The sequence below is a fragment of the Mastigoproctus giganteus genome, chromosome 7 (assembly GCF_048544385.1).
Source record: "Mastigoproctus giganteus isolate SK-2022 chromosome 7, ASM4854438v1, whole genome shotgun sequence".
Classification (NCBI taxonomy): domain Eukaryota; kingdom Metazoa; phylum Arthropoda; class Arachnida; order Uropygi; family Thelyphonidae; genus Mastigoproctus; species Mastigoproctus giganteus.
The window spans coordinates 25,643,344-25,653,439 of NC_143581.1; the positions used below are offsets into that span (position 1 = coordinate 25,643,344).

Below are 10,096 nucleotides of genomic sequence, written 5' to 3' on the forward strand. Positions count from 1 at the left end.
AATTTCTGGCAGTGCGTCTAGGAATCGATGAACATTTGCCATACTTGCTTACCAAGCCTTGACCATTTCAAAGACAGCTTGTGCAAGAAAATGATGCCGAAAGAGTAGTTTCAAGTGAATGTTGATTTGCGGTTCTTATGATTCAACTCAACTTTCTGGGAACATTCGGAGGACAAATGATTTAGGGGTTGTCTCAGAAACCGAGGACGTCTATCAGACGAGTAATCAGACTTTGAAAAAGATCTTATCGTGAGTGCACGTTTAGCAGAAGCTAAAAAGAAACGAAAGACATAACTGGTTTTTCAAAAGCATCCAATTCAAAGGTTTATAATGATTGAAAAGCAAGCGATTCTTCTGCATCTGAAAGGCGTAAATGTGTCAGAAGAACAATACTTCAAGAGGGAAGCCGTCTTACTCTAAGTAGGAATGTGCAAAAAAATAGGACATCCAGTGGACAGCAAATAAATCGGAATTCAATCAAGCCCAGAACCGACCTTTGTCAACGGCAAAAAATTGAAGAAAGAATTGAAGGCACCATAATTGTGCAAGAATGGTTCAGAGAACATGACATCGATTTGCACCATCTTCGTTGGCCCCTCCCCCTCACATTCATCTGATCTCAATCCTATTGAAAATGCGTGGTTATTCTGGATAGAGCTATTCAGAAAATGGAGTTCTCTTCCTTCAACTTTGCCACAACTGCGCGATATTTTGATGGAGCAACGGTTACAATAAGACCAAAATGCACTAAAACTATGAAATCCATGCCGTGCAGTACATTTGCTGTTATTCTAAACAGTCTGCCCGGGTAGCACAGTGGTATCGTCCTCCCACACCGGGTGGAAAAATTCCGGATTCGAATCCCGTCGATGACGCGAAGAACTTTAATGGGCTTTTTCACTCAGTGGCTGAGTTAGTCGGTCTCAGGCGTAGAGGGCAAGGTTTTTTTCGTCTAGCAAAACAGGCAAATCGACAAGAGAGCACACGCAATTTATAGACATAATACATATATGGGCATATATAGTACTAACTAATTGGCTTTCAATATGCCTACACATTTCAAAGGTCAAAGCTATTCTGAAAACATTTTAAGAGTCTGATAACTTACCAACTCCAGCAGAGAATCCCTCAAGACAACAATATTCGTATTATTTCCATGTTCAATGCCCAACTTGAAGACCAAGGCAATGTAACAGGAACTACTCAAATGAAATTCAATCTCGACTTCACCAAACCCGACACAGCTGAGCCCGAAAGACCAATATTCATTGGTTTTTCTTAAACAGACATTGGACGTTATTACATATAAAATAATAAATAACTTTATAAAAATAAAAGAGAAAGGTCAAATTGTAAACTCTATACAAGATGTTCAACTGAAAGCCAACTTCCAACAAGAAAAACCCAGTTAAATTTACTTTATTGATGGAATGTTTATCATAAAATCATCTGATGTTCAATACCGATAGAAAATTTGTGATTTTCAGGTGGATCTTTTCTTCTGTGATCTTTTTTCCGTTGGACCAATTTTCTGTGGATCTTTTTTTCAGCGAATCGGCCATCCAGCCCCAACCACTTAGGGGTAGATCTTGTTTGATCCACGGAACTCAAACACAATATAAACTGTGTAACTCACATAGCACTTTTATAATATTTTGTTGAGCCTTAAACAGATCGTAGCCCAAGACATAGCAACTGGAACTGCACCAATCATGGGTTACTGACAACTACCATAGTTTAAGAAACTATTTTTACTTATAACCAATATGGAGATCGACCTTGAAGCAACCAGAGAGAAAGTGTCACGCCACTTTTACGAAAGTTCTTTCAAGTTGTTGTTACCAATTGTTAAACGTAATGCATATCGCCATTAAAACTGCAAATATTTGTTGCCCCAGAAATTACCTCGCATTGTGTGAGAACCAATTACGATCTCTACAAGTAATTAAGATGCCAAGCAAACAAAAATCTCAACACACGGGTAGCACTAATTAATCGTGTCTTTTCTTACGACAATGAATGAGTCAGGCCTTGACAGAAACATTGCCCTTGGTTGCGTGACAAGTTTATAATTCGTTTGACCTCGGTACCCTTATGTTCAAGTGCCTGGCAGACACCCCCCAGGAACTTTATAATTCACTCTTTTGAATTATTATTTTTATTTCTGTTGTCCCATACCCCTAGGATAAATGGATTTGGTGGGTGGTAATCACTTCCTCCGTTCTTCCCATTGCTGATTTGGGCTACTGGGATAAGGGTTGAACCTCTTAGCGACGGAGGCAAAGGGTGGAGACGACCTTTTTTCCATCTTGACCTCTCTAAACTTCATCGACACCCTAAGTATATAAAAGCGGGTTGAAGAAAAACGAAAGTCGAAATTCGTGCATTGGTAATCATCGACAAACTTTCATTCTAACTTCCTGGTGTTGTCAAGATGAAGATAACCTTTGTAAGTACACCCTTGTTTTACTTTAATATGCATTCTTTGCTGTCTCATTTTTAAGTCATAACTAGTCAATCAGTAAATACGTCTGGCTTTAGGCTCATCAGAGACTGAGACCATGTTGAGCCGTATATGTTTGTGAATTGCATGTGTGTTCTGTGGCAGATTTGCTATTTTCTGGATGAAAAACACCCGAGTTTCCGGGAGAAACAGACCACGTTACCTTCGCCTGAGACTCATAAAAATTCCTCGCGTCATTGACGAGATTCGAACTCAGGTGTTTTCCACCCGGTGTGTGGAGGACGGTGATTATATCCACTGTGGTACCTGCGAGGAGGTCTTTAAATGAAATGAAATTTGATATTATTTTAACTCGTGGCCGATTCACTTGGCATCTTTTTTTTTTTTTTTTTTTTTTTTTTTTTGAAGAGACCGGGTTCGAATCGCATTTCTGATGCAGGGAACTCATTCTGAGCCTTTTCAACCTGGACTCAATTAAATGGTCTTAGGCAAATATACTGCTGGTGAGAAACACCAGACGTCAGTAAACCAAAATGTACAAATATTATTTATTTAGATTGAGATTTAAAATCGATTTGCTAGAATTTGGTCTAATCAAGACCCATCATTTTTAACTCAATATTATCGTTTACTTTTTCCGCTGCCATTTGGCTAGAGTCTTGATGTTTCGATTTTTTTTCCTTTGCAGTGTCTCCTTTGGGTTCTTTGTCTGGTGGCTACTACGATCGCTGTGATTAGCAGCCTAGGAGGCTATGGAATTTATGGTGGGTATGGCCATGATTATAACGCGTATAACCAAGGCTACGGTATCTATGGTATAAAACCAGTGTACGGCTATGGTCATGGCTTTAAACCGATTTCTGGCTACGGCGGCTATGGACACTCCTACAAACCCATCTACTCCATTAAACCTCATTACGGATATCTTCAGGGATACGGACATGGTTATGGTAATGGCTATGGATTCAAACCTTTCTACGGATATGGTCATGGATACGGTTACAGCAAACCTTACTATGGATTTCATAATGGGAATGGTTATGGTTACAAACCCCAATATATATATGGCTATGGGCAAGACTGGTAAAAAAAGGCTGAATTATCGGTAAGTCATTGTATCTTAGTGAAATAGTTTATCTTAATCAATTTTTTGTTTTGTTTATATTCCGGGAACGGGCACAGAGAACCAGTGGAATTAGAAGCATAATTGGTCGCAGAGGAAGGCAGAAGCACTGGTTCTAGATACGCTTACTCTGTTAAGAGTGGGCCACACATTTTGTGATATCGTGTAGATTCTAACACGAAACGCGTAAAAATCTAACCCTATATGCTGACTATCAGACATAGTGCATAGTGTTGGGTGACAAGCGGCACTGGAGATCTCCCCCCCCCCAAAACTCTACTCTGTGTTGCAGTAAAAACTCTGTAAAAGCCAGAGATAGTCTGAGTTTTAGCGTTGGTCTGCGTAGTGTTGGTCTGTTGTTCCACCGGCATTTAGCTGGAGGGCTACTAGTAGTGCCCCACGTTGCCATCCTCTGTCCTGGTATATTAAGGAATAGAAAGGTCTCTAGCGGGGAGAACAGATGAAGAGAAAGAGGGGAACAGATGAAAATAAAGAAGGTGGATGATAGAAAGGCTTTCTACCTGGAAAGAGAAAGTTAAAGGGATAGAGTGGCATTCCTGTGGAAGGAGCTCGTTCACCACTGGGGAGGGAGGGAGTGCATCAGGCGAAAATGTGGGGAAGGGAGACAGGGATTATAGTCAAGGGCCAGGGCGCCGTATATTTGGGGGAGGAGATCGCATCGTAGTAATCCTGGCCTGTACAGTGTGGCATTAGTAATTCCACACCAGCCAGGCCAGCTGTAGCCGATGTTAGAAAATCCCACGTCATGCCTCAAAAGAGGAGACATGACATAAGCAGGGCAGCCTGGTTTCCTGTTAGGTTACCCCACTGCAGTCTAATTTTAGGGCTGACACTATCGGACAGTGAATGTGTGGTTGTGGAGTATAAGTCTCGTTTTGATCCGCACATTAATTAGTAATTTGGCGCTGTTTTATCGGTTGCCATAAAAACAGTCAATGTAAAGAACAATACGATGAAATTTTTAACTCCCGTACTAATATGGCTGTACCAGAGTGGAAAAAGAATACATCGTTGGAATAACTCAAGAATATCATTTTAAATTTTCTTGCCATACAGCAAAGAATTGCTTTCAGTAACACATCTGATCATCTCCGAATTATGCATTATTACACTTTCATCTTTGAGGAACCTAAAGTTGTTTTATTAAAAGTTTTTTTACAGGAAATTTTTAACATAAATCATATTATATATGTACTATTTATATTTTTAGCAAATATACCGGTACATTTATTATTAATATATACTGTTAATTTATAATAGTATTAATATGTATGTATAGTACATGTTTTATGTACATATTAATAATGGTATCACCATTATTAATAGTTTTATACCATTTGTTTAGCTAAAATAGTTTATTAAATTTGTCTCCTATAAAATATGCTGAGACCTTGTTTTTACTCTTGAAATATTTTCTAAGGCCTAAAACATTAAGAACTGTTTTTTACCTTATTATTAAATAACCATATAATAAAATTTCTATCATTTTAAACTTTTTTTTTTTGGCGGGCTTCATTTTGTTTCTTGGGTTTTAAATAACACATCATAATGAAAAACATTAGCCGTGCCCGAGACTGATTAAGTTGGCCACGTTGTGAAAAAGGCCCATAAAAATTCCTCTCTCCGTTAATTATTAAGAAGATCTACCAGTAGGTTTATTAATGTTAATAGGTTTATTAATCCACTCCTTTAATGGAAGTTTCCTAATGAATTTAATTCTTTTTTTCTTCTTATAGGTGTTACTATCATGCTGAATTGTAGAAACAGGGTCAATTGATCTCTTTATAATCTTTATACAGAAGATTTCAACTGTTCATTTAAAATAATGTATATGTGCAATTTGTGAATATAATTTTTTAATGTATTTCATTATTGTATAATATATTGGACAAATAAAGATCACTACGTACATCAAGGTTTTGTTAAACGTATTTTATAAATACATGCAGTGGTATTTCGATTCGTGGTATGTATTTTTATTCGAACTAATTTTTGTAGGACAGAGTGTCGGCCAAAGACACGTGATGAGAAACAGAATAAATAAATATCATAAGGTTAGAGTTTCAAGGATTAACCTGTAGTTAATCCTTGAAACTCAAGGATCAACCTGTTTCAGGTTCCAAGGATTAACTACAACTCTCAAAAATATGCGTAACTGCAAACTCGGCTATCACAGTATAATAGCAGAGATTGGACAGTTACAAATAATACAATACATATAATCAGGAAAAGAAAAGGTTCAGATTAATTAAACTCCTTTATGCAATCGCCAAGTTATTATTTGGAACCGACTATTTTTTTGAAATAACAAAAGACCCAAAGTGAGAGTCCAACCCACAGATGTTGCAGATCTATGTGGTGACCATGGAGACTGGTCAGTGTGAACTGACCTGTCTCCATAGTGTTGAGTGAAAATATTCTATCGATGCTCTAATGACACATTATATTTCTAGTGGAGTTGATTATCTCCTGTAAGTGGTCCATCTCAGTCTTCGTAAGGCTACCAATCCAGGGCTGAAACGTCAGATGCGTATTTAGTGGCCGAGCAGCCTGAATACCACTGCAACACATCATACCACAAGAACTGGCGCATTATGACCCACTAAACTTCAATACAAACAAACAAGCAGTCTGGATAGGATTTCAACATTCCTGCAAGTGATGATAAATTTCCATGGATGGACGTTGAGAGGCTGTCGAGATGGACAAAGACTGCCCTGTACCTTTGTTCAGTAACTGCTGTGTGCTAAGAAGCCTCTGTAGATACGAGACCAGATAACAAGGAAGAGGGCAATGGTACAGAGGCACCTGATTGCATAATTTGGCTGGAATCTGTGGTTCTCACAGGTTCCCGTTAATGGCTCAAAAAGCTCAGTTGATTTTGGTGTCTTCAAAGTGCCTAGAAATTTTAAATCAGTTCAAATGTCGTTCACCCAAAAAATTATTTCGAACAGTATAAAGTCAAAAGAAAAGCTGTCCGAAGAATCTCCTGCTGTTTCGACCTTGGTGTTATTGGAGATAATGCCCTTAAGTATTAGAGGTGACTCTGAAAACAGTCCTTTTCGAAGTTAGAAGAAAAAACTCTGAAATCTCTTACTTGGATGATGGTAAGGTATATACTGTAATCTTCTTAAAGATAAGAAAGAATCCTTCTTTCTTATCTTTCAACCTGATATATTCGAATGAATATGTAACCTCCGTTTGGGGAATCAACCACACTGTACTGTGACAAGGTAATTAATAACAGCGGCCGTTTTTTCTTAGCAAGGATAAAAAATCTACAGATTTTCTCGCTAGAGAAATTCTCAAAAAAATGCCTTTTCTTTTGGATTATTACTAATGCATTCATGGTACGCGTTTACTTGAATAGTTGGCAGTTATTTATATTTAGAATTTGCGAAAATCATTTTAAACCATCCTATATATGAATGGTACATTTTGAAGACGACAAACCTGTCGAGAAAATATTTTCTGTTACCATACAACAGAGAACTGAAAATTCCTGTTTCTGCTGTCAAAAGTTCTTCATTATTGACTCCACACATACCAAGTGCAATTGGTTTCGAAAATTTATTCGTGTGACAAGAGGATCAAAACTTTACAGTTAATATACAGTACTGTATTTATATTGTAGAAGATCATAATTTTTTCGTAGAAATTAATGTGAATGTAGTTTTTGCTGTCTACAGTGGTTACAGAGATGGAAAGGGATCACTTCCAACACGCGATTTAAATTCCCCATTATGATGTGATGGCCCGTTTGAAAAATCCCATATGATATACGACTATTTCGATTGCAGTGGTTGTCTTTAATCCAATATTTTCTTTTCAAATGATGTTTTTAAATGTCTATGTCAACATTCGTCATATAAGTAACTCTGAAAGCAATCCTTTTCGAACTTAAAAAGACAACTTTGAAATCTTTTTACTTTAAAGCATTTTAGAATTTTTAATAATTCCATTCTTCTAAGATTACAATAACAACATAGAAATTGGATGTCTGCACTTGAAATTCGAGTTCTGTGATCCAAATGTTTGGAGATATCAGTATTCAAACATTTGGTAGTACAGAACTGATGTGTCCAAATGTTTGGTAGCACAGAAAGAGTCTTTTAAAAAGCAAACCTTAAAATTTGAGTTAAAATCTCGGGAACACCCAAAGATTTCAATGTCCAGATATTCCCATCGTACTTATGACAACAAGTGTTGCCCCGTGTATGTGTGTGTGGACTTTAGCTTCAAGCACTTTCAACACCTGCTGTGAAAATTCCCAATTGAGGAACATTATACAGCCATATTTTAGTTAATAAAAATTAGACATTAATTTTCTTAAAAGAAAACGGAAATAATTAAGATGTGGTCATTTAACCAGTGGTGATATAAACTGATTAGAAAATCTCTTAGGTTGAAAGTAGAAGCTTTCCGAATTGAACACAGGAAGAATAACACAGAACTTTACATGGCAATCTTTTATTGGCATGATCAAATGAACGTACATTATTTTTTAAAACAAGAATAAGTTACGTCTTCGTTGGCTGCACTTTGCATACTTCGACATCTTCTTTGACCTGAGTATCCACTGGGCCCTGGAAAGACCGATGATTTTAAAAATAAGCAGCTAGAAAATTAAACTTGATATTTATTTATTTGAAACATTCTGGAAGCGGGGATAATCTAAACAGGATTTAAAGTTCTTAATTCAAAGTTCTTTAGATGTTTTCACAAAATGGTAAATCAAACATGCAAAATATTTAAATAATAATAAATTCAATTTTCTCAGTTTCGAAAGATAATTTTAATCAAAGCTTCTATAGGAGACCACAAGTTTCGCGATGTAAAATAAGCATGGAAGCATGCTTATTTTAGAGAAATTTAATAACTGTTTATTACAGAGAAATGCTTAATGCATGCTTATTACAGAGAAATTTAATAAATCACGTACCTTTAGCAGACTGAAGCAAGTTAGTATTTAATCCCTTGAACAAGAAAAACGGGAACGCCTTTGCCATAACCTCCACCATATCCACCACCATATCCTCCACCGTATCCGCCTCCATAACCTCCCAGTCCATATCCACCTTTTCCATAACCTCCATATCCGCCTAGACCTCCTCCGTAACCACCTCCAAGTCCATATCCGCCCTTTCCATAACCTCCATATCCACCTAGACCTCCGTAACCACCTCCAAGTCCGTATCCACCTTTTCCATAGCCTCCATATCCGCCTAGGCCTCCGTAACCTCCATAACCACCATATCCGCCAAGATCTCCATAACCTTTTCCATAACCACCATAACCACCACCACCATATCCACCAAGACCTCCGTAGCCGCCAAGACCCTTTCCTCCGTAGCCTCCATATCCACCGCCGTAGCCTCCATATCCACCGCCGTAACCCTTTCCTCCATAACCACTTCCGAATCCTCCGTAACCACCATAGCCTCCACCGTATCCACCAAGTCCCTTACCACCAAAGCCTCCGTAACCTCCATAACCATATCCACCAAGGCCTAATCCACCGAGGCCCCCGTAGCCACCGTAACCTCCAAGACCTTTTCCGTAACCATCACCGAAAGCAGAGTTCACCAAGGTAGCTGTCAGGAGGATGCTTGCCAGGGTCCACTATAAACATAAAATAAATTAGAATTAATTGATTTAATAATTGAGATGAACGAAATTAAAAATGCAAATGTTAAGAAATGTATTCGTTATTTTGAACTGTTATTTAACTACAGTTCGTTATTTTTAACTTTAAATTTCAACTTTATAACTGTAAATGAAAATGTTTATGATATTCTTGGCAATTATAGCTGGCTTATTAAAATATAATCAGCCAAGTCCATTTTACACTAGAATTAAATTCCAGTAACATTTAACTCTTTTTGATTTTGAATTAACTTTTTAGAGACCAATCTTTGTATACAATTGTTTCAATTAAATAACAAGAAAGAGACTTTTAACCATCAGAATCTTAAAATAAATATGAATAATCTAAACGCGATAATGAGCTTTCAAAGATATCCTGTCCAACGTCCAAAAGAAAACAATCTGCAACAACTCTAACGAAACCTGATCCCTTAACATTAAGAGTATCTAAACTCTCACTTACCATGGTTGTATATATTAAGATGTCCAAATGCCAAAGTCCAGTACTTGCCAGCTGATGATCTGAGAGCTTTCTCTCCATCCACCTGTATTTATACACACCTTCCGTTGCGTACGTGGGGTGGCGTACTTTCCTCCTGACGCACCTAAATTTTCCAGACCTATTTTTTTTCTTTTTTTTTTCCCCCTTAGGAGTTTATCGAAAGGACCAACTGTTGTGAAAGTCACTAAATAATAAAAAAAAGAGGGAAAAGGTTCATAAAAACCCGGAAGTGCTTGTTAAATCATTTCGGACTGTTGCATCTCATTGATGCTTTATGAAAACGAAGCTGAAAATTAGGGTACATTTTTTTTTCTTCTCTCTCTCTGACTTATCACACTTT

At 37.4% G+C, this 10,096-nt stretch overlaps 2 protein-coding genes across 2 annotated transcripts; one reads left to right on the top strand and one right to left on the bottom strand.

Moving 5' to 3' along the window:
* The first annotated feature begins 2,263 nt into the window (after positions 1-2,263).
* LOC150082678 (uncharacterized) lies at positions 2,264-3,551 on the top strand. The gene is made up of 2 exons (XM_090378242.1): positions 2,264-2,449; positions 3,153-3,551. The coding sequence occupies exons 1-2, from the start codon at positions 2,435-2,437 to the stop codon at positions 3,549-3,551; spliced, it is 414 nt and encodes a 137-aa protein (XP_090234368.1). The 5' UTR covers positions 2,264-2,434.
* Positions 3,552-8,058: 4,507 nt separating this feature from the next.
* LOC150082679 (uncharacterized) lies at positions 8,059-9,762 on the bottom strand. The gene is made up of 3 exons (XM_090378744.1): positions 9,718-9,762; positions 8,551-9,230; positions 8,059-8,194 (listed from the first exon to the last, which is right to left on the bottom strand). The coding sequence occupies exons 1-2, from the start codon at positions 9,718-9,720 to the stop codon at positions 8,571-8,573; spliced, it is 663 nt and encodes a 220-aa protein (XP_090234870.1). The 5' UTR covers positions 9,721-9,762; the 3' UTR covers positions 8,059-8,194; positions 8,551-8,570.
* Between the last annotated feature and the right edge of the window lie 334 nt (positions 9,763-10,096).